The sequence below is a fragment of the Mustela erminea genome, chromosome 7 (genome assembly GCF_009829155.1).
Source record: "Mustela erminea isolate mMusErm1 chromosome 7, mMusErm1.Pri, whole genome shotgun sequence".
In the NCBI taxonomy this organism is placed as follows: domain Eukaryota; kingdom Metazoa; phylum Chordata; class Mammalia; order Carnivora; family Mustelidae; genus Mustela; species Mustela erminea.
In genome coordinates, this window is record NC_045620.1 from 101338887 (window position 1) to 101362820 (window position 23934).

At 53.0% G+C, this 23934-nt stretch overlaps 1 protein-coding gene and 2 long non-coding RNA genes across 5 annotated transcripts; 2 read left to right on the top strand and 1 right to left on the bottom strand.

Moving 5' to 3' along the window:
* Positions 1-606: 606 nt before the first annotated feature.
* On the bottom strand, positions 607-18679 carry LOC116595853. The gene is made up of 3 exons (XR_004287888.1): positions 18630-18679; positions 8759-8918; positions 607-642 (listed from the first exon to the last, which is right to left on the bottom strand). It is a non-coding gene; the product is annotated as an uncharacterized LOC116595853 (long non-coding RNA).
* On the top strand, positions 8073-9815 carry LOC116595854. Its single transcript, XR_004287890.1, has 3 exons — positions 8073-8120; positions 9451-9580; positions 9670-9815. It is a non-coding gene; the product is annotated as an uncharacterized LOC116595854 (long non-coding RNA).
* On the top strand, positions 16439-23711 carry SH2D6 (SH2 domain containing 6). 3 transcript variants are annotated; one of them, XM_032352644.1, is made up of 16 exons: positions 16454-16533; positions 16661-16686; positions 17034-17068; positions 17276-17358; positions 17452-17563; positions 18130-18188; positions 19020-19086; positions 20017-20039; positions 20494-20539; positions 20943-21021; positions 21207-21237; positions 21362-21386; positions 21828-21886; positions 22153-22236; positions 22415-22573; positions 23097-23711. In XM_032352644.1, exons 1-16 carry the CDS (start codon positions 16531-16533, stop codon positions 23211-23213), a joined length of 1008 nt encoding a protein of 335 aa, XP_032208535.1. In that variant the 5' UTR covers positions 16454-16530; the 3' UTR covers positions 23214-23711. The 3 variants fall into 3 exon arrangements, with proteins under 3 accessions (XP_032208533.1, XP_032208534.1, XP_032208535.1); XM_032352642.1 differs by having other exon boundaries at positions 16439-16533; positions 17276-17563; XM_032352643.1 differs by having other exon boundaries at positions 16441-16533; positions 17276-17563; positions 21831-21886.
* The last annotated feature ends 223 nt before the right edge of the window (positions 23712-23934 follow it).

A 23934-nucleotide genomic window follows, 5' to 3' on the forward strand; every position in this document is an offset into this window, starting at 1 on the left:
GGCTCTAGGGACTCGGGCCTGCCTTGGCCCAGTGCTGGTCAACAGGCTCGTTAAAGATAAGGCTCAGCCTTTAGAGGCAAGGCCCCACCCAGGGGCAGCAGTTTAGGCAGAACTAAGTCAAATCCACGTGTTAAAATTTCAAGACCAGAGCAAGATGGTAAATACTATTTGGAGAATGCACACTAGCTGACATCTGAGTGTCTTCATGGTCAAACTGCTGGTCTTTTTCATTTTTTTTTAATGCCCATGCAAGTTGGGTGACCTCCCCCATACTCCCCTTTTCTTTTTTAAGAAAGAGAGAGAGATTTATTTGAAAGAGAAAGTGAGATCACAAGTAGGCAGAGAGGCAGGCAGAGAAAGAGGGGGAAGCAGGCTCCCCGCTGAGCAGGGAGCCTGATGTGGGGCTCCATCCCAATACCCTGAGATAATGATCAGAGCAAAAGGCAGAGGCTCAACCCGCTGAGCCACCCAGGTGCCCCAAACTGCTGGTTTTAAATACAAGGTAATCTGAGCTGTAACACCCACAAGAGCTTTGTCCCCACAAGAACCTGTGGCTGGGCAGATAACCTGGCAGAGTAGAAAGAGCTGAAAAGTTTGACTACTTACTCGCTATGTTTAATCTGGAGCCTCACCGTACCCAGTCTGTAAGTGGGCAGAAAGATAAAGGCAAAGATTAAATGAGATCATAAAATTAACAAATAGATGCTTAATAAACTTAGACTCATTTTTCTTCCCGAAAAGAGAATTTAGTAGGGGGACCCCAGTAGGTGTGCTGAGCACCTCAGGAAGTAATGCCCCTGACCCTCCCACCAGGAGCTTGGTGTAGCTGGCAAGTGGATGGGAAGTCACACCACACCTCACCGCCTCTTGTCCCCGCCCCTTAGTCCCGCCCTAGCAAGGGTTACAGATTCTGGTCTGCCCCAGGGCGTAACAGGTAGCTCTTTGGTTCTGTACTGACTCTGTGCATTACGGAGGAGGCGGGATGAATGGGAGTCACTGTTCTCCACATTTGAGCCTCACTTGGCCAATGGTGGCCCCATTACCACAAACATGAAATGAGGTTTGCTAATTAAGGGCAAAACAAAAGAGCAGGTCGCTCAGCCTGGGAATCCAAGCCCCTTAGCACTCCATGAGCGACAAAAACATCTGGTAACCAGACTCGAAACCTTGTGTGTGTGTGTGTGTGTGTGTGTGTGTGTGTGGTTTGTTTGGTTTGTTTGGTTTTCTTTTAACCAGACTCGCATTTTTCCTCTCCCTCCAGCCTGCCCCAGCGGGAATGCCCAGTTTGTCACAGATGGAATAAAATAAAGCATTTCTTTAGCAAGGATCCGCCCCCTCCCGCCTCTCCTTTCGGGAAGGCCCCTCTTTTCGGGAAGCGAGATCCCGGAGGAGGCGCCCCGGGCCAGGAGAGCCCCTCCGACCCCGGTAGCGGAGCCTGGCTCCGGGGGTCAGACCCCAGAGCGCTGCTCGCCTGCCAGCGCCTCGCCGGTAGTTCGTGGCCGGTGGTGGGGCCCTCCGCCGCCCCGCACGCGGGCGAGTCAGAGCCTGGAGGCCTGAACCGGCTTGGGGCGCTGCTGAGCCGTCCCTCGCCCCTGTCCCTTGCCGGGAGCCAGAGATGCTCACGTGGACCTCGAATTGTAGCGGGTATTGAGGAGGCTAACAGCAGGCCGCGTGGGAAACTCCGCCAGGGATGGCAGTGTCCACAGCCCCAAGCCCCTTGAGCCTTGGACTCGCTCAAGCTCTCACAGCTGCTGTCTGTCCCTTGAGTGCCTACTGTGGACTCCGTGGCTTTACACGCGATGTGCTTCTGTCCTCAGACCTACTACCCTCATCATTAGGCTTCATGGACAGAAAAGGGTCAGGGAGGCTCACAGGGGGTGACTTGTCCAGGGTCACATTGCCAGTTCAGCCACGAACCAGGATTCTCGCCCACGCTGGTCTGGCTTCAAAGCCTGGACTAGGCCTGCAATACCTCCCACCCTTCTCTCCAGAGGAAGACAGGCCAGCCCGTGTTTGCACCAGCCAGCCAGGCCCTCCAGGAAGTGAGTCAGCACAGGGGCCACACTTCCACCCTGGATCCTGAGTGGAGAGTCAGGAGCCACCGGCAAACCCCAAAAGATGTCAGCTGACAAAACGCAATGCGATCAGGATATGGACCTGGCCTCCTGACCCGGGGGGATTAACAGGACATTGTTCTTCTTTCTTGGAAGTAGCTTTAAAACTTCGAACTAGGGGCACTGGGGTGGCTCAGCAGCTGACTCTTGGTTTCTCCTCAGGTGGTGATTTCATGGGTCATAGAATTGAGCCCCAGGTTGGGCTCTGTGCTCAGAGGGGAGTCTGCTGGTGATTCTTTCCTTCTGCCCCTCCCCCCTCTCCTGCTTGCTAGCACAGGTGTTCTCTCTCTCAAATAAATAATAAATCTGAAAAACAAAAAACCCTAAAAACTTCCAACTAGCTTAGGGGCACCTGGAGAGTTCAGTCAGTAGAGCTTGGGACTCTTGATGTCCTGGTCATGAGTTTGAGACCCATGTTGGGGGTAGAATTTATTTTAAAAATTAATACATAAAATTAATTTAAAACAAATTTTTAGGGGTGTCTGGGGGTCTCAGTCGGTTAAGCGTCCACCTTTGGCTCAGGTCAGGTCTTGGGAGGGAGCTCCTACTCAGTGGGGAGTCTGCCTTTTCCCCTCCTTCTGTCCCTCACCCCCTTGTGCTCTCTCTCTCTCTCAGATGAATAAATAAATAAGGATTTTGTTTTATATATCTGAGAGAGGGAGAGAGCACACGAGCAGGGGGAGGACAGAGGGAGAGGGAGAAAAAAAAATCCCAAGTGGACCCACACTGAGCATGCCGAGGACATGGGGCTCTATCCCAGGATTCAGAGATCATGACCCGAGCCTAAGGCAGACGCTTAACTGCTTAACCGACTGAGCCATTCAGATGCCCCTATTTTTTTTTTTTTTAGATATTTTATTTATTTATTTGACAGACAGAGACCACAAGTAGGCAGAGAAGCAGGCAGAGAGAGGGGAAGGGAAGCAGGCCCCCTGCTGAGCAGAGAGCCCGATGTGGGATTCGATCCCAGGACCCTGAGATCATGACCTGAGCCGAAGGCAGCGGCTTAACCCACTGAGCCACCCAGGCGCCCCCTGGGTGCCCCTATTTTTTTAAAAAAGTATTCCAACCAGGGGCACCTGGGTGGTTCAGTGGGTTTAGCTCCAGTTGTGATCCCAGGGTCCTGAGATAGAGCTCTGCATCGGGCTTTCTGCTCGGCGGGGAGCCTGCTTCCTCCTCTTTCTCTCTGCCTGCGTCTCTGCCTACCTGTGATCTCTGTCTGTCAAATAAATTAAAAAAAACTTTAAAAAAAATAAAAAATAAAATCTTTAAAAATATAATTCCAACCAGCTTGAATTTCACTGAGGCCTACTGATAGGGCTTGGAGGAAGGGAAGCAGTTCAAAGCTTGGTACTACCTCTTTCTATCTGAACCATGCTAGGCAACCACACTTCACTGAGCAGTGCTCAGAAACCACCCTCCCCCTGTCAACTGTCCTCTTGCCAACTGCTCACCCTGCACACTCAGTTGAAATATTGGTCCCCTGAAACATGCAGCAATCCCTGTCCCCCTCCTCTGTAGTCCCCAGGTGCTCTGGGCATCAAGGCTACTAGGCCATCTGATCTACAGCCTCCATGGGAAAACTTTTCAACCACACCCCACAAGGAAAGGTGGAATTGTACCCATGCGCAACCTAATTTGCCTCTGGCCCACTTCCCAACAGTTGCCCCCTGCCAGCACCTGGCTAGACATAGTCTTCCCAGAGCATTCTCATTTTCTACATTTTTAGGGAAAATATACAGCAAGATGAACAAAGCATATGCATAATGAGTTTTGGCATATGCAAACACCCATGTAAACCTATATCCTACCAAGATATAAAACACTTCTGTCCCCCTGAAAAGTTCTCTTGCCATCACTTTTTATCATCTGCTACATGAGTGCCTCTTCTATCACACTGCTGGCTCCCTCAGCCCAGGAGCTACATCAGATTATTCTTGTGAAATGAAGAGTCCAAGGGCAGGCCACACCAACATGAAGGTCATATTGAGTTAAAAAGCAATCAAAACCCAGCAGATTCAGGAAAAGCTCTTTACCCCCTTCCCCTCCCAAATGCCTAAAAGAATTTAGGTTCAGGACCTGTTCCAGGAAGACAGCTATCACCATCAACAACATTATACTGTGAACTAGGTATGGTAGACTGGAAGGAACTTAGCCTGGGCCCATTTGATCAAAGTCCTCTCTGTCCCGTTGTTTCTGAGTGGCCTAGAAAACATTTGTTGACCAAACATTTACTCTTTTTCATCCTCCTGTGAGTTGCATTCTTTCCCTTTGAAGTCCCAGAACACTACCCCCTTCTTAATTCAGAATGACAACTAGATCTCATTTTGCCTGACTGTCCCTGGAATTTCCAAGTCTGTGTAGGTTCGCCATATGTACACTATTAAATCTGACTTTCTCCTGTTAATCTGTCTCACATCAATTTAATTCTTAGTCCAGCTGGAAGGACCTTGAAGAGAACAAGAAATACTTGCTCCCCACAGATGCCAGCACTCAGCAGAGCACCTAGCAGGTAAAAAAAAAATTTTTTACTAGATTTCTACTCTGATTAGCAGATTAGAAAGCAAAACTCCCACATTCTAGTGTGTCCCCAAGATACTTGTCACCCTGGGAAAGGGTGACACTTAAAACTTTTGAGCCACAGGTTCCTTTCACCGTCATCCTACCTTGGGGTATTGTGGGCATCCAGTGAGATGACCCTTGGGAAGCTCTTTGAAAAAAAAGAAAGGCCTGGACACATGCAAGGCGCCATTACCATTATTATTAATAAACATTAAGGACAAACATCTGGCTGAAAAAACACCAGGAGAGAGAGGCATCTGACACTGACTTCTAAATTTGGCTGCTTGGTCTCTGGCCAAGGTCTGGAGCCATCCAAGATGGCCAGCTCTCTGCTTCTATGTCCATGGACCCAGGTTTATGAATTGGTTTCCAGGGCTCAGGATTTCTTGAAATTGGAAAGGAGTCTCCCTAATGGAGTTCCCAACCTGGCTTCTAACTACCTTGTCGTATGATCCTCCTTGAGTCTATTTCCTGTGTATAAAATGCAGACACCAGCAAAGCAGTCCCTTCTGGGTCCTGGACTGCAAGCCAGAGGCACAGGTCAGGCTGAGCTGTCCTATTTCCTCAGCCTGGAAAGCTGGCAGGGATCTGTTGTAACACTTAAAAATTCCAACATCAAATTCCCCAAAATATTCCTTTGAAGGCATTGACTCGGACTACATCTACCCTTTAAATTTGATCTGTAATGAATTTTTCTAGATCATTTCAACCAGCTCTGAGGAATGGCCAGGGGTGTGGACCGCCATATTTTCTGAATAAAGCTTTTGGGTGCTCAGAGACATTCTGGGCAGTGACATTGTGGAATTTCTTGGTGACCTCTGGGAAAGTGGGACTCTTCCCGTCCAGCAAGAATGGGGCAGGAGGAGCTCCAGTGGTGCACGGTGGTGACAAGAAGGGCACTGGGTGACAGGGGCAGGAGGAAGGGCTGGTTTATCCACTCAAAGCCAGGGTCACACTGGGTCTTCATGATAAGCTCATGATAAAGGCTAACAATCTTGGGGTGCCTGGGTCGCTCAGTGGGTTAGGCCTCTGACTTTGGCTCAGGCCGTGATCTCAGGGTCCTGGGATTGAGTCGCGCATCAGGCTCTCTGCTCAATGGGGAGCCTGCTTCCCCCTCTCTCTCTGCCTGCCTCTCTGCCTACTTGTGATCTCTCTCTCTCTCTCTGTCAAACAAATAAAATCTTAAAAAAAAAAAAAAAGAGCTAACAATCTTGAGTGTTGGCACTATATGCCAGGTGTTGTCCTTTATTTGATTTTTTTCCTTTAATCCTCCCATTTATTCTCTAAGGTAGATGATTTTATTATCCCCATTTTGCAGATGAAGAAATGGAGGCCAAATGAGGTAAAACCAAACCAAAAAACTTGCTCCAAGATCCCTTTAGTGAGCGGCAGAGGGTGGATTAGGAGCCTGGTGGTGAGGCCATCCCAACCCTCAGAGCACACAGGCTCCTGAGGTGAAGCTGGGTTGAGTCAGGGACCCCTTCCTCCCCACCAGGCCCTGTCCTCCCTCCTTCCCCAGGGCCCACCCTTCTCTCAGCATCAAATGTTAGTGCCAGATGGGAGTCCTTTCACTTGTAACACGCTACTTCTGTTCACCCTCCAGATACTTGGCTTTAAAGAAAAGAAGTTGTATTTTGCAATAATTGTAGACTCACAAGAAGTTGCAAAAAACAGTACGGAGTACTGCTACCTGCTACCTGCCTGGATGAAATTTTAAAACATTATGCTAAGTGAAAGAATCCCATCACAAAAGAACACATATCATATGATTCCATGAAATGTCCAGTACAGGCAAATCTGTAGAAATAAATAGATTAATGGTTGTCTGGGGCTGGAGGAGATAAGGAGGTGGGGGTTTAGGGGGTGGCTGCTAATAGGGAGGAGTTTCCTTTTGGGGTGATGAAAATGTTCTGAAATTAGATAGTGATGGTAGTTGCACAAGTCTGTGAATGTACTAAAAAACACTGAATTGTACAGTCAATAAAGCAGTCAACAAACAAACACTCAAAGAGCTTTGTAACTTTTGAGCAGTAAGGCCAACCCTGACTCATTTGCACCCGACTTAAAAAATATATTATAGACAGGGCCCATGTTTCTACCACCCAGCTTCTCTTGATGGAGAGATCTTACATGAGTGTACCTTCCCTTTTAAAGTGAGGGTCCTAAAGGACCAGAGCCTTTTCTCCAGGGTCTCAAGTTCAAATTCTGAGGATGGTAACCCCTTACCATGCCCTGGACTTTACAGTTTACAAAACAGTCTCATCCCCGGATGGTAACTAAATGATAATGATACTTCCCTAATATATGGAACTGTCACTATGTTGTACCTGAGACTAATATAATATTGTATTTCACCTATTCTTCAATAAAAAACAATAATAATAACCCGCCCCCAAACCCTATTTATGTAATCCTCAAAGGAAACCTGTGGGCCAAGATTGTCCCATTTCTTGCTTTTCCTCCTCAAGAGAAACGTCCTTCCTCCCTGATCTCCCTCTCTAGGGTTGATCTGTCAACCCTATGAGGTGGTCAGCTCTAATGTGCTCAGTCTGTCCTGGGCGAATCTGTTCATCATTTCGAGACAGCATTGATCACAGACTCTTAAGAACTGAAAGGGCAGGGGCCCTTGGGTGGCTCAGTGGGTTGAGCCTCTGCCTTTTGCTTTGATCATGATCTCAGGGTCTTGGGATCTAGCCCCGCATCAGGCTCTCTGCCCAGCAGGAAGCCTGCTTCCCCCGTCCCCCTCTGCCTGCCTCTCTGCCTACTTGTCAAAGAAATAAAATCTTAAAAAAAAAAAAAAAAAAAAAGAACTGAAAGGGCCCCAGACCCTCCCCTTGCCCAGAATGAACCACAGGCCTGGGCTGGGCCTCCCAGGCCAAGTTCTCACTCTGGCCTTTCCTCTCCCACGTTTACACTGCAGCCAGGCTCCGCCTGAAACCAGGGCAGATCGCAGCCAGAGCACGCAACTCTTCGTGCCTCAATTTGCCCACCTAGAGGCTGGTATTTCAGGTGCCGCTGAGGCGGTGGGCCGGCTGCAAAAAGGGACACCAGAAGCCCGACCGGGGCTGCTACTCCGGGTCTACTGTGCAGATCCAGGCCAAAGAGGAATAGGATGGCACTAGCTGGGCTCAGCTCCCGGGGGACACTCTCCGCCCACCCGACCTACACAGGCGCGCCCGAACTACAAGTCCCAGTAGGAGTGGGCCACGTGGCGGGGCCTCGGGAGCAGAGGTCTGCGACCTCAGTGCCAACCCCAGGTCCAGTAGGCCCTCGGGCAGGAGGTCACGAGGACCGGGACGCCACAGTGGACCTCTGGACACAGACACACCCACGCACAGGCCGTGCTAGCTCCGCCCCCAGGAACTACAAATCCCAGCAAGCAGTGGGTTGCGGGGCGGGGCCTCAGAGACCGGGACGCTCGGGACCGGAAGAATGTAGCGAGAGGTGGGACCCTCATCCCGGAATGGGGGCTTCCCTGATACAGAGAAGAGGGTCTTCTCTCCCCGCCAGCCGGGCTCCCCGCCCCTGCACACACTGCTCGACTGCGGGGCCGCCGATCCGAGCCCTCCGTTTCCGCGGACCGGAGCCCTGGCCCGCCTCCCACCCTACCGCGGCCTGGGCTGCTGGGGAAAGGGGATGGTTGTTTGGGGTTTGGCCCCTCCGCTGTGGAAAGATGCAGAGTACTCCTCCCTGACCTCTTCTCCTTAGCGTGGAGCGAACGCCTCTTCCCAGGAGGGAGGAGCAGCCGGGACCCTGGGGCGGGACTAAGCTTATTAGGGTCCTTGTATGGCCTGCAGGTCTCCTTGAGAAGCTCGCAGAAGGCCTGGGGTCTCAGCCCCTGGGATATGTGTCCGGGCGTTCGGGCCACGGTGTCGGACCGCTGTCAGCGTCTTGCGCCCAGGCATCTTTACATGACAGACCCTGATAAGGCTGAGAGGCTGCCAGGAAGTTAGAAGCTGGGCATTCTCCTTCAGTATGCTCTGTCTCAAAATGCTCTGCTCACAGCTCAGGGTCAGCGCCAGACTCTTGTCTAACTTCCACATTACTCAGGGATCCTCTGAGATGTTACAGAAGAGACTTACCCAATCCTTTAAATGCAAGTCAGGAACTCAGTCCAGTCTGCTCAGTGGGATGAGCTGTGGGGAGGCCCCACTTCATCCACCCTCCAGGACCAGGACAGTCTTTCTCCAGAGGCTTCTTCTCAGCTGATTTCTGGCTCCCAAGTGGGGATTCAGGTTACACCTGTATCGGGAGCAGTGACACCACAGTGGCCAGCAATATATTGGACTTTATGTCTCCAACCCTATTTTCAGCTTATACACTTTCTGATCTGATCATGTACTGCTGTGTCCCTGATCATCAAGGTTGATAGGAAAATACCTGGTTTGTGACGGTATAGTCATGACCCTGTGATACAGTGAGATTTTATTCTTCTGTACTTAGGTCGAGACCAGCTGTTTCCTAGAAATATTCCATTTATTTTTGGTACAGTTAGAAACAAATTCAGAAATGATATTCAAAGTAAATCACCCAGGTTCCCTTGGTAGCAGGAGTGGGGGTCATATTAACTAGTCAGGTGGTCTTTAAGCATACCCATTTCTGTCTGGGACGTTCTCAAACTCTTGGTTTTCTAAGTACTTTGGTTGAGACAATCAACCTTTTGTTGAATAGTCCTCTGTGCCAAGAGATGAGCGATAGATACCATAGAAACTTGGAGACAGCTTTGCTCCAGGCCCTGGACTCTCTAATAAAGGCCCATTCTCTCCTGTAACAGGGAATTCTGCATTCCAGGGCTGAGCACTGGACTCTTGAACCAGTTAGAGCCTGTGTCACTTGGCCGGGATGTGCCAAAAGCTGTTTAACGTCTATCCCTGCTTCCTGATGATCCAGCTGACAGGATGCAGGTAAAGTCACAGGGCAGTGTTAATTAGGTCATTACAGGGAATGTGGCTAAGGATAAGGTGCACCAGAATTTGGGTTCTTTCCCCTTCAGGGTCATGGGAACAGTTCAGAACCATACACAGTCTATACTGGGAAGGACCTGCACCTGTGCTGGATGGAGTTATCCTCAACACATGAATGTTTTAAATAAAAGTTTGTTAAAACCGTCATTTAAAATCATAAACAAAGGGGCACCTAGCTGGCTTAGTTAGTAGAGCATGTGACTCCTGATCTTGGGGGTTGTAGGTTCTCGCCCAGCAATGGTTGTAAAGATCACTAAAAAATAAAAACTTAACAAATTCATAAACAGAAACTCGTTTTAATAACACTTTCCATCTTATTTGTGCATATTTTTAAAATCTTTCATTTGTATAGGCCTCACAAATTTGTGCCCATTTTCAAAGCAGGGTCTTTGCATCACTAGCAGGTGGTAAACCTTTGTCGGTGGTCCTGCAGGCCACGCCCCTTCCTGTCATCCTGGAGATGAGGACAGGCCATCACGCTTCTCTTTACCACCAGGGGTCGCCCTTTCCCGTAGAAAGACTGCTGTGGTCCCGGTGGCCGACAGGGTCGGGATGGGGGAATGAGGGCCTTAGTACTGGCCTATGATACGATTGGATGGCCTTGGCCCAAGGCCCAGCATCCATCCCTGCTTGAGTCTCAATTTTTCCGTTGGTAAAGGCGAGGAGGGTGATCTCAGAGCCCTCCACGCCCATCAAAGGAAGGATGTGGAATGGTGACACATCCGTTAGGGGCAGTGCCTGGTCTCTCCGAAGGGGGAGGTAAAAGGCCTGGCTGGTTTTCCATAACTCTCTCCGCTCACCAGTCCTAGGAGGAAGGAACTAGCAAGCAACGGGAATAGCAGATATCTGGCTCTCTGGCTTTGGGCTGAAGAGGGAAACCTAAGTCGGGCCATATTACATCCGCCCAGGGAGATGGGGGAGTGGGGGAATGAGGGATTGGAGCACAGGGGGAGGGGGATAGGTGCCCCCACCACACACACACACTCTCTGGAAGGTAAATAGAGGAAAGGACCCAGTAGGGTAAGGGCACAGACAGGCATAGGTACCCAGAGAAGATTTCCGCAGTAATCCATCTGCATTCAGGGAAGAGAGTTGTTAGCAGGTAGGACACTGTGCTTAGCCTAGGCCTAGTGCCTGACGTCCAGTGGGCAGTAAAGGAACAACCTATAGCCTTTCAGAAGAGAGACACCAGAGATGTTTGCAGAGACGCAGGCTTTTTTTAAATTCTTATTTATTTGTTACCTTTCTTTGTAGAATGTAGGCTCCAGCGGGCACGGATTTTTTTCTGCCATTCTGTGCAGTATTTCCGGTGCCCAGGCCAATGCCTAGCATGTAGTAGGTGCACACAGAGAAGCAGGCTTCAAGGGATATTTGAATATGCAGCAACAACTATTTGTTAAGAGCTGGCTCTGTGCCAGGCTTTGGGCTGGGCACTTGGAATTGGGCCTTGAACTGAACAGACACAGTCACTACCCATGGAGAGTGCTTACAGTCAAGTGGGAGTCCACAGTCTAGCTCTGAAGTAAAGCCCTAGATTTACTGATGGTGGGAGCCACAAGAGAGAGTGTGTTGTGGGGAGAGACAGTTGGCCCTGGTCTGGGACCTCTCCTGAGGGTCACAGAAGCTGTGGCCTGAAGGAAGAGGGAGGAGATAGGCCAAAGTGTTCTAGCAAAAGCATGGCAGGTGTGTAACCTCTAGAAAAGGAGCCTGCTTGGGCCACCTGGGTGGCTCAGTGGGTTAAAGTCTCTGCCTTTGGCTAGGGTCATGACCTCAGGGTCCTGGGATCCAGCCGCACATCTAAAAAAGGTTCCTTTTCTAGCCTGAGGCTAGAAAGGGATGAAGGAAGCCATCTAACATTGTAAATGTTTGCAACTACCCTGTCCCCGGTCACCTTCCCCAGGCTTCCCGAATCCTGGGACATCTCCGCAGTTCTCTAAAACCAGGTGCTCCTTCTAGAATCTGGGCAGTGGCTAACAGATCAAGTTTAAAGGTAGCTAAAGCAGCTGTGGTGATCTGCATTATCAGGCCCAGGTGGAAGGGAGAGGGCTGGTGTCCGGGGAAGGGGAATGTGCTTCCACCATCTGTGAAGAGAGTCTTGTCACTTGCAGAGCGGAGTAAAGTCGCTGGAGGGTGGGGGGGCGTAAAATGTTTTTGAAGTATTACATACATAGAGAAGACTCCTTTTTCTTTTTTTACTGTGTTTTGCTGTACATGAAGAGTGTCCTCCCTTGGTTTTATTCTCTAAGGACTCAGTAAAGATTTAAATTTCTTCCAACTGAAATTTCCTTCAGTCAACAGGATGCAGAGGGACAACACCCCTCCTGTTGTCCCGTCAGAGAGAAGGCAAGTGTGAGTCCGTGGAGAAAGTGGAGAGGCTGGGGCAGGAAGAGCAGATAGGGGCCTGAGCTCCTTACAAGGCAACAAGAAGCATTTGGCTCTTTCTTTCAAGGAGCCATGGGGCGTCCCTCCCGGGTTTAGGCAGAGCTGTGACACGGCAAATTCTGCTATGAGCAAAGGCTCCGGAAGAGGGAAGGGCAGGGTGTGTGGGACAGAGGCGTGCCAAGCATGGGCAGAAGCAGGGTGCTAGCGGCTCGTGCTCTTTGCCCTGGAGACCCAGAAAGCTGGCATCGACCGTCAGCCCCCACCCTAACCCTTGGGAAATCTGAGGGAAACTAGAAAAAAAACACAGACCTACTACACACCAAGCTCTGTATCACTTTTAGGAAGTGAGAGGGCGGGTCCCTGACCTTCGCTTTAACCCAACCTCAGAGTTCCACTGGCCTCAGGCTCCACCTGCTCAGGTAGAAATATCTTGAGGACTCCATCTCTATGACTCCTCATAGGACATTGTTTGCCACTTGCAGGGCTCCCCTCTCCCGCCCTGTATGTTCAGGCCATCCCATGCCTCGGTCTCACCTTTCCAGGAGACGCCCACATCTGGCCTCACTGTTTGGACTTCTGCAGTTTCAACTCTAGAGTTCTCAAGTGAAAGTAAGACAAGCCCACCCTAGCTAGTTTAGGCTGAAAAATAAGTATTAAAAATATTCTGTAGCTCACAGTAGCTCTGGGAGGACCAGAGAAACTCTCAGGAATCATGTCCCAAAGGTCACGGCCTAGCTGGCCCGGTGGAGGCACCTTTGCGCACAGATACCACGCTTTGCCAGCACCGCTAACCTGGGCCCTGGTAGTGGCACTAGCTTCTCAATCTCCGGACTCTGGAAATAGGACACAGCTGTCATCCCCTCCCCAGGCTGGGTTCCTCTTGGTGCCTGCTTTGGATACAAAGTTTGACATGGGGGCCTGTTGCTGGCCAAATGCTTGCACCTCAGCTACAAGGAAGGCTGGGAAGGCCTCAGGGGGCTCCTATGGCTGGATCTAGGATTTGGAAGATGGAGAATGCCCCCAGTGCAGGACACGCTCCCCAGTCAGAAAGAATGGCACACATCCCCTTCCATTCTCTGGGAGTCCAGTCACCCCCATCTCAGGGCTCCTGCCCTCATCCCTGAGACCTCCTTCCTCCTCCGGGTCCTCGGGAACCATGGCCTCCTCCTCCCAGTGCTTCCCACTTGGCCACACCAAGGATCCCACCACCTGCCCTGTCTGCTGGACAACCTCATCAGGCACCACACCACTGTCTCAGGAAAGCTGGTATTTATTGTGCGGCTGCTGTGTGTTTCTTGGGCTCTCCCCTCATTTGACCCTCAGAAGCTCCCCCGCCAAGAGGACTGCCCACAGACATCTCCATTTACACAAGAGGAAACCGAAACGCAGAGATTGGACATCTCCTTGGGTGTGCCCTCTCCATCACTTGGAGGGGCCCCTTGAAAGCAAGGTCTGTGTCACATTCTTTCTCTGCTGGGGACCACTGTGTTCTGAATGAGCAAAAGTGCATATGGGATTCTAAACATGTCCTAGAAGTCACATGTTCTCAGACCGTTTCCTGTAGAGCAGCATTTCCCAAAACTGATTATAAAATTGACCAAGGATGTTTGTTAAAAATAATATAAAGTCCTGGGGCACCTAGGTGGCTCAGTCAGTTAAGTGTCCCACTCTTGGTTTTGGGTCATGATCTCAAGGGTCATGAGATCAAGCCCTGCGTTGGGTTCCCCACTAAGCTCAGAGTCCACTTCTCTCCCTCTCCCTCTGTCCCTCCCCACTGCTTACACGTGTGTCCTCTCTCTCTCAAGGAAATAAATCTTTAAAATAATAATGTAGAATCCCAATTCCCTCCTGGAGTAGCCAGTCCTTAAGATCTCAGGGAACGCTCTGCCTGCCACTCCCCATGCTTAACCTGCGCGTGGGTATGCACATGCTCTCTCTCTCTCTCTCAAAAAAAAAACCCAAAAAACAAAAACAAAAAACTCAAGGAAGATCTGGGAACAAGGGCTTTTAACAAGCTCTCCAGTGATGCTTGTGATCATGCAAATAGGAGGGACACGGCCCTAGAGAGCTTTGGGTGGATTTAGACTACCCTGGGCCTGCAGATTACAGTCTGTTCCCATTGGAGATCAGCTCCCGAAGCCCAGCAAATGTGAAGAATCACGAGTGCTGGGAAAGGGCCTTAAAACAGGTGCTCGGGGGCTCCCAGACCATGGAGACTTGCAACCAAAATGTGAGCTTCCAGCAATTCCACTTCTAGGAATTCATCCTGAGGGAAGAGCTAGGCTTCTGCACTATCCTGTGCCAGGGGAGAAAGAGGTTGTCCAACAAATCAGTCTGTGTAATTAGTAAGAAGCACAGTCCACACCCCTCAGAAGGCCGGCCAGGGTGAGACAAAGCCATGAAGCAGGCTTCCTTCCATCCTCCCCCCTTCTCCCTGATCTGTCCTGGCCCATGCCCCCACCCAGATGGCATGATTCCATCCTCTGTTCCCCGGGGGGGGACCCTTTCACTCACCCAGGTCTTGGAATTTGCCTATGCAAAGCCCAGAACAGGAGGGAGGTGCCGGGGCAAGGGCAGTGCTTACTGGAACCCACTTGGTTTGGGCTTCTAGAGCAGCAGCCTCCAGCTGACTTTGACCTGCTGGCCCTGTCCCATAGGAAGTCCCTTTGGTAAGGGAGCTTGCCCCCTGCATTATGGTCCAAATGTGGAACAAAGGTCAAATGGGGAGTAGAGGTTGGGGAGGAGCCTCCTGCCCCTGACCCAGGCCTGGATTGTTTCTCTGTTCTTGTTTTCTCAGTGTTTTCCACTGTACCACTTGGATTCCCTGGTAAGCCACCCCAGTGATTTTTCATAGCTTCCGAAGCGCCCATTGGCCCGCAGTTCCCAGAACTCATCTGGTCTTCCTCTCTGAAGGCTGTGGCCAGCTCCAACCATGGGGTTTCCTCTCCAGGGTCCTAGCCATGTGGCTTCCCAAGATGTAAGCACCTGGCTTTCACTTCTCCTTTCTGCCAACAGCCAAGACATCACCAAAATAACAGACACAGGAAAGTCACGGTGCACTAGAAAGGTCTTAGTTCATGATCCTCCTCTGTGTTTCCTCAGTCCCTGGTTTTAACAAAGTCAGACCCCAGGCCCTTCCCCCAACACTTCTCAGATGTTAAAGTAACAACACCTGGAGGTCATGGGCTCCTTCAGACTTAAGGAAGGCATGTTTCCTGCTGTGTCTAATTCCATGACAGGAAAGGAGGGTAGGGACTCAACCCTAGATGAGATACAGGAGCACCTCCAGATTGGTGCACAGACTCTGGGTTGGGCAAACCTGGGGTGGAACCCCACCTCCCATGCTTACTAGCTGTCTGACCTTGGGAAAGCCACTCAGTTCCTCAAAGCCTCTGAGCTCTGGACTGCATTTGTCCTTCTTCTATGCCTATGGTGAAGCCCTAACACCCCTGGGATTAGATTCGAAGACAGGCTCTTTAGGGAGATCATTAAGGTTAAATGAGGTCATAAAGGTGGAGGTCTGATTCCATGAGACTGGTTGTCCCTTTAAGAAGGGATGAGAGATGTCTCTCTCCAGGACTGCAGAGAGTCTAGGCCATGTGAGGACACGGAGAGGAGACGACGGTCTGCAAGCGGGAAGAGACCTCTCCCCGGAAATGAATCCTAATGGCACATTGATCGTGAGCTTCTGGCCTCCAGAACAGTGAGAAAAGTCATTTCTGTTGTCGAAGGCACTGCATCTGTGGTATTCTGTGAGGAGTTCGCTCTAATAAGCTCAGTTCCCTCACAGGGGGATAAAACTAGCATTTGCATCATGGGGCTACTGTGAGGGTCCGGCAGGAAATACGCATGCTTCTTTGGGATTTTCTACAACATCTTCAGCACCTGGAACAGTATCTGGCATAGAGAGGATGTTCAATAAATATTTACTCCATGAATAAATACAGCCATCCAGAAAGGAAGCTGTCAAACTAAATACACATGCGTATTTCTGAGCTTTTCACTAACCTCCGCTTCTTTCATCATTGGTGACCTTTCACCAGGAAAGGACAGCAGGCGAAAGTGTTTAAGAAAAGTGCAAGGACAGTGTCCCATTTTCAACTGGATCTGCCCCTTAATGGCCTCTGTTCTGTGAGTTGGGAAAGGACCATCTGGCCAACCATGGGGAGAGTTGGAGCCTCTGGGAGGAGGGGGCACCGACCAGAGAGCTTCCAGGAAGCCTCTGAGCTCGGGTCCGGCCTTGTGGGCCTGAGGCCCTAGAGCAGAGGGGAGAGCCCTTCCTCCAGAGAGGCAGAGGGGCTGGAGACCGTGGACCACAGCTGTGGGACGCCATGTGGGGAAGCTCATGGGAGCCTCATGGGGCAACTGGGTTTGAGGTTAGAGGCCACAGCAGACCCACCTTCCTGGTGCTTGTGAGATGCAAATGATGAGAATAATAGGACCTCTGTCCCCAGGCCATTTGTGGTAGAGCCTGGGCTCCCAGGGATCAGAGCTCCTTCAGCCCAGCCATGGTGAGAGTTGGTTCTGGGGCAGCAGCAGGTGCACAGATGTACCCGCCACCCCTGGCGACCCAGGATGCTTGCTAGGGAGAGGCATCCTGGCTGCACTGACTTATGCTCCCTCCCTGATTCTTTCCAGGACAAGCTCAGGGGAAGCAAGCTCCAGTGAGTACTCGGGCTCCTCTCTTTCCTCCGCCTCCTCTCTTGTCTCTCCCTCGCCGCCGCTTTTCCTGGGCACAGCCCTACTTGCCCAGGGAGGCCATCCACCCACCTCCATGCCACTGCGAGCACTAGGGCTCCCGCCCCACCGGCTTCACTGGGGCACCTGCTCATCCGGCTGTGCACCCACCAGGCACCAGCTCTACCCCCAGACTGTTCTTCCTGCTGCCCCGGTCCCAGGCTATTGGCGCACAACTCTAGGGGGCGCCACTCACATAGCCGTGGCTGTGAATGTCCTGGGAGCGGTGCAGGGTCCGGCCCCTCGGGCAGAGTTGACTAGAGTCTGATTGCAGGTTGGAGCCACCCGTTCCACCCCCCAGATATGTAGGTAAGTGACGGTGGCCCCCTGGGTTTCAAAACACCGACCTCACTGGCCCTGCGGCCGTGTTGGACACTGGTCATGAATAGCTCCTCTGAGTCCAGTGAAGTAGCCTGAAAGGCCCACTGTAAAAACACGGATGGTTTATTCTATGGGGGAAAGAGAGGAAGTCACTGCGGGGTGGGGGGTGCTGGAAGGTGAGCCCAGTCTCCTCAGTCCCCTGTCCAGATTCCCCAGCCTGGAACAAAGGTGCCCCCAGCCCATCTCCTTGGCCCACCCCGGGGACCAGCAGATTTGAGGTAAGTGCAGGTGCTGAGCCTGGGGTGGAGGGAGGTGGGCCACAGTGCCTCCCACTGGTACTGCCCCTCTTCTGTCCCTTCTGGAAAGCCCAGGGGGAGGAAGAAGAAGATGAAGATGAATATGAGCTGCCCCCCTGTGAGGCTCTGCCGTTCAGTCTCGCCCCAGCCCACCTTCCTGACACCGAGGAGGACTCTGTGTACTTGGGTAAGGGCTGGGCATTTGAGGCAGGGGGTTGGGTGGTCAGGCCGGACAGAGGTCCCCATGAGGAAGGAGGGCGCAGGCCTGGCCTCTTCTCCCTTTGTCTGTGCTGGGACGGCAAGCGGAGGCCTCAGCCGGCAGCTGCGGAAGCTTCTGGGCTGGGCAGAGAGAGGGAAGGATGAAGGAAAGGCGGAGGGAGGAGGGAGAAAGGCAAGAGGAAGAGTGGGAAGGGGAGAGGAGGCTGGAGGGGCACGGTAACCAAGGCAACAGTGGGAAAGCAGGAGGCCCGACAAGGTCCCTGGGGCCTCCTCTGAGATCCCTCATTTCTCAGAGCAAGGGTAGGGGTGCCAGGAGAGCCTGGCTGCTGCTGGCCTCCCACCCCCAGAGCTCCTCCACGAGGCCAGGTGGGGGCAGGAAAGCTGGCCGCCTCCAGTTGCCATGGAGACGGGGCTGTGGGGAAGCCAGTGAGGGGGAGAAGGGGAGGAAACAGAGGCTAGGTGGGGGGTGGGAGGAAAACTGGAAACCTATGTGGGAGGAACCCACCGACCCACGATGCCTGGGGCCTTTTCCAGATCACGCTGGCCCCGTGGGCGCATCCAAGTCACCACCACCGCAGCCCCAGGCCACAACGGTGAACAGTACCCTCCCCCAAGCCCCTCCTTCCCCACCCACCCGACCCGGCTACCCTTTCCCAGGGAGTAAATCTAAGAGGCATCTCATTTGCAAGATTTCCCCCATATTTGCATTCAAGAGGCCCCTGAGGGTGCCTGGATGGCTCAGCTGTTAAGGGTCCTGCCTTCAGCTCAGGTCTTGATCCCAGCGTCCTGGGATCAAGGCCGGCATCGGGCTCCCTGCTCGGTGGGGAACCTGCTTTTCCCTCTCCCACTCCCCCGGCTTGTGTTCTCTCTCTGTCAAATACATAGATAAATAATCTTAAAGAAAAAAAAAAAAGAGGTCCCTGAAAAATTAAATGTGTCAGAAGAGGAACCCTGTCAGCCCTCGCTGCTCCCACCTGCCCCACCCGGCCCCCCCAGCGCTGTGCCCCTGGCTGTCCTCATCCCCCAGGACTCACCCTTCTTCTGGAGCCGGAGCCCAGAAGGCAGGGCTGGCTCGGCTTCTCCTCCCCAGTCCCTAGAGCCTGCGGACCCCTCCCTGCCTAGACAGTGGAGAAATCCTTCATTTTGCTGCCATCACTGCCCGCTGGGCTGAGAGAAGCTTATGGTCTCACAAGTTACCGCTTTCATCATAGATTTTACTGGAATAAAAAGAAAATCAGGGAGAGATTCACAACAAAGCAAGAGCCACAGGACCGAGGCAAAGAGTCACCTCTGCACATGAGTCCTTGTGCTGCTGTGGTTTCAAGGCCCATTCCCACCCCGCCATCCTTGCCCTCCCCCTGACTCAGTTCGCCTCCCCCTCCTCCCTAACCCTAGTCCTCCTCCCCACCCCTTTGTGCCCACAGCTGAAGGCGGTACTGAGCCTGAAGGAGGCTAAGAAGCAGGGACAGCCCTTCCCCCTCAGGAAGCAAGGTAATGAGGATGTCATGTCTTTTTCAGAGGCCCACTGGTTGCCCACCCCTGAGGGTAGACTCGATCTCCTGTGACTTGGTTTCAGGTTGCCTGGTCACTTTGCAGGTCACTCCCTGCAATCACTGGGGGGTCCTCGTTTTTGGTTTTTTTTTGTTTTTTTTTTTTTACCTGCTGATTGCCCATCCCTGCTAAGGCAGGCAGTTCAGGGGGAGACTGAGGCCTGGAGCCCAGAAATGCTTTGCCTGAGATCACAAAGCAGCAGAGTCCCTGACTCCCAGGTCCGGTCGTGCATCTGCTGTGGTGTCTGGGCCAGGCAAGGGACACTCTGGACTGAGGAGTTCTGAAGGGCAGCCTCACCTGCCCAGAGGACCTGCACTGTTGAAACACATCTGAGTGTCATCCCCCATCCAAGGGGCCCTTTGGCTGCCGGTCTCTGATTCTGCCCTTGTCATTATTGCTATCACTGTCCAGAGACTGCCCATGCTAAGAGCCCCGAGGCCTGTGAACACAGAACCTCTGGGGTGTCGGGATAGTGAGGGACCTCAGCCCTGTGTTTTTGTCTGAAAATGGCTCAAGAGGGGCAGTCTCCTCCTGCCTCAGGGCAAACAGCTAACCTGAGGCATGTTTGTGTTTTCTATGCTCAGTGGTTGGTAAGCCTTCATGAGCTTGGGGGTGATTTTGATTTTTGGAATACCCCAAAGTCAATTTGGAGCAAGCCTGGCAAATCATTTGGGAGGTTCAGTTGGGCAGCACCCCTGGGGTTATGAAGTGGGGTGATTGGAACTCAGGTGGCTATCTCCTGGAGCTTCAAAGCTGGCTCGGGGGGTGCCCTCAGATAAGGTCCGAGGTCACTCCACTCTCCCAGCTTAAGTTTCGCTGAATTCCTTTCTCCCTGTGTTTCTGACTGCTGGTTTCTCCTTTTCCTTCCAGAGCTGGTTACACCAGCCAGAGATGTAAGTGGCCCCCCTGCCCACCCGTCACAGGGTTCTGGCTAGGAAGTTGGCAGGGCTGGGGTAGCAGGCCTGGAAGAGCCAGGAAATATCCCTGAAACCAAAGAAAAGGGCTCAGAGCAGAGTGGCATCCTGTTTGCCATGGGCCCCTGTCAAGATGTAAGCGAGCTCTCCGTGCCACCCGGCGCTACTGGGGAAGGCCTCCCCCAGAGGCCTCCCAGAGGCCACTCTTCCTGGATGCCCACATTAAGGAGAGCTGGAGCCTACAGGTACCGCTGAAGGGGAAGGTGCTCGTGGGTGCTCCTCCCCCAGGCAAAGGAGCGACTGAAATCATTCTAGCTAGCTCTCAGAAAGTCACCACCAGTGAGGGGGGAGGGAAATACCCAAAGTAGCCCCCCCCCCAAGGCTCCCCAGTGATGGATTCACCCTCTCTCCCATTTGTGGGTCAAACCCTTAGGTGCCAGGCCTTCCAAAGAAACCTGATAATAACGTCTACGTGGAATGTGAGTCCAGTCCGGGTGAACACCTCCCTCTGTCCCAGGTCCCTCCTGCCCTGGGGCCCTCGGCTGCTCAAAACAGGACACATTCTGGCTTCATGTTCTTCCCTTGGCTTCCCTCACTGTTCCACCAATACACATTTGCCTTCAGACACTCACAGGGACACCCATGCTTTGGCCTTTGGTCCAGATTGACCCCCCACTGCACAGCGGGGGGTACTTACTCAAAGGTTGCATGGGGCTTCCCAGCTCTTGTGTCACGACAGCCCTCCCTCTGGTTGGAAGGACTCCCAGAGAGCCCAGGCTGCTGAGAGGCAGCAGGCCCTGCAGGCATCTGCTCCCCTCCCTGGTCAGCGTGGGTACCCCTGCCTGGTGCCCAGCTCAGCCCATCCTGCCCTCCCTATTTCAGTCCCAGCCTTGACTAGGACTCTGAGCTCCCAAGTCCTGATGCCCCCAATCTCTCTGCCAAGGATATCAATGGTGCCCAGGTGAGTGCCCGCTGGGTGTATGGGTGTGTGTGTGTGTGTGTGTGTGTGCGCGTGCGCGCACACACACACACAAAATGGCCAACTCTGGCTTCCCCATCTCTGACCCTGCAATCTCTGGGTTCCCTGGGCTCTTTCTCTTAAAGGAAGTAAAACCTGAGCTCTCTTCCCCACCTTGCCCCCCACAGGCCCACTGTAGCTCCCCAGGAAGCTCGGAACGTAAGAGGCTATTAGCCAGGGAACCTGTGACCTGGGGTTGGGGGGAGGCTCAGGGAGCGACTTCGGGCCCAGGGGATAGGATTACAGGATTGAGTCTCTTCTGAGCAGACTTTCTGTGTCCCAGGGAGCAGCGAATGCCACCTCTAAAGGTGAGTACGGGCACCTTCAGTGTGGACCCTAGGCAGTCCTGCCTCCCACCCTAGCCACAAGCCTGCAGCCCCAAGTCTGCTCCCCAGCCCTCTGCCCACCTCTCATGCCCCACTTTGCCGTGGGAATCCTTGCAGCTCTGACTTCAGGTGAGACCAGGCCTACCGGGATCCTACGGGGCAATTTCTAGGGTCTTCGACAAAGCAGGAAACTCCCAGCCTGTACCTCAAGATCACCCCTCATTTGAAGGTCACATATGGCCTAGCTGATAGGTCCTACCAAAGCCCGAGGCCTGGAGAGGAGGGGTGACGCACTGAGTGTCCAGTTTTGGGCTTCAGGCCTATGCGCACAGCCCTCTAACCTCCCCCACCTCTGCAGCCAGACCCAAAGCCTTCTTTGTCTAATCCCCTCCCAGCCTCAACTCTGTAATCTGCTTCTCCCAGCAGGAAGGAGATCTTCTCTTTCCTCTAGAGCACCTACCTGGAGCACCTCGACTGCTGAGGTGAGGTGGGGCTAGGAGAGGGCTGGGAGGAGGCAGACAGGGACCCGCCTTGGGCTGGTGGCTGCTATCGCAAGGAACACATTGAACGTGGGCATGTAGCCCTGTGCTGGGCAGCAGGCACGGACACATCTTGGTTCTACTGGCACAGACCCAGTCTGGAGAAGGCAGATGTGAACACAAAGAGCCACACAACCCAGGGTTCTCTTTGCCCCAGTCCCTCTCCAGTGCCCTGGCACGTCTCTGAGTGGCTGTATGTGTACGCACAGGACGGCAGCCTGCTGGGTCAGCCCTGGTACTCAGGAAACTGTGACCGCCATGCTGTTGAGAGTGCCCTGCTCCAATTCCAAAAGGTGGGCAACTGCAGCCTTCCTGGGCCTTTGCGGAAACCCTTCTGCTCATGGGCTATGGCTGACTGAGCAACTGGAGATGGGAGAGTGGGTGGGAGGTGGGTTGCTGACCATCTGTGGGGCCAAGGCTGCAGGTAGGCCAGTTGAGAGATGGGGTTGACAGATGGGGTCTCCTCCACAGGATGGCGCCTACACTGTGCGCCCCAGTTCAGAGCCTCACAGCTCCCAGCCCCTCACCCTGGCAGTGCTTCTCCATGGCCGGGTCTTCAATATTCCCATCCGGCAGCTGGACGGTGGGAGGCATTATGCCCTGGGCCGGCAGGGCAGGAACAACGAGGAGGTGGGTGCTGGAGGAGGATGGGGACTAGCAGACAAGAGGGCACAGCAGAGCCAGGTGCATTTGCCTAGGGGAAAACACACGTTTGGCATTTTTCTGGACTGGGTGGACATGACAGAAGCCAGGGACTTGAAGTCCTTCTCAGAAGGAGACACCCCCTCCGCAAGGCTCAGTCTGTCCAGGGCCCCAGGTGGGGGTGGGGGGTTTTTGTGCCTGCCACGACCCCAGCCAGGAGGAGAGTGAGCACCGGGTAATCTAGACTCTGTCCATGCCAAGGATTGGACTTTGTGTCCGGCATTTGCTGAGGTTTCCATGCTAGAAGGCCTGGGCAGAGGAAGGGCCCCAGAGTTATTTCTACCTGGCCTGGCTAACAGCACACCCGTGGGTGCTGTGGCGAGAAAATTCCATGAGGCCTGGAACAGGGCACAAAAGGGCAGTAGAACTTCATGGGGCAAACTGAAAGGAAAGGATTTAGAAAAATGTCAACAGGCCCCTTCCCCAGCATGATGCCCTGCGTCCTGTCTAGCTGTTTCCATCCGTGGTCGCCATGGTCCAGCACTACACACAGCACCCACTGCCCCTTGTGGACAGATACAGCCATCGCTGTCAGCTCACCTGCCTGCTCTTCCCGACCAAGCCCTGACCACAGCGTGGATTGTACGCACCCGCCTCTGGCCCCACAGTTTGCTCTTTGCCCTCGTTACCTTGCTGTGTCCCTCTCGCCTCCCCCGTCTCCACCCCTCCAGGCCCTTCCCTTCTCTTGTTGCAGTCCCTGCAGACCTGGCCGAAAGGCTTTCAGAAAGGTTGCCCAGAAACAGAAAGAACCCCCGAGACCCCACACCAGCTTCACCTGGAGCTTGGAGGTGCCCCTCCCTGCTGCACATCCAAGGCTGGGAAGCAAGGGTCAGGCAGAGCCCCCTCTCCCAGGCCCCAGGCATGGCTGGGTTTGCACTGTTCCCAAGGGCCTCCCAGCCGCTCTGGATAAAGGCCTCCTCCAGGAAGCTGAGCCTCGGGACGCCTGCCGGGGGCACTGCTTGGACACAAAGGGAATCCTTTCACATTCTCTTAGGGGCTTAGCACAGGGCTGGCAGCTTGGTTGCACTGTACATAGTCTGCTTTCAATAAATATTTGTTGAATGAATCTGGAATCTGCTGAGCGAGGCAGAGGTGGCCTCCATGAGGCTCCAAGGTCCTTAAATGTCCCAGGGTGCAGACCGGGTCTGAGCGTGGTGGAGCAGCGGTGGCCAGGGCAGGAAGAAGGGTCAGCCCCATTTCTGTACCTGATTGGGTTTTTTACCCTTAGACGTCCCGTGGAGGGTGGCTTGCTTTTGCTTGTGTTTTCGGGGCTCAGAATGGGGTAAGGG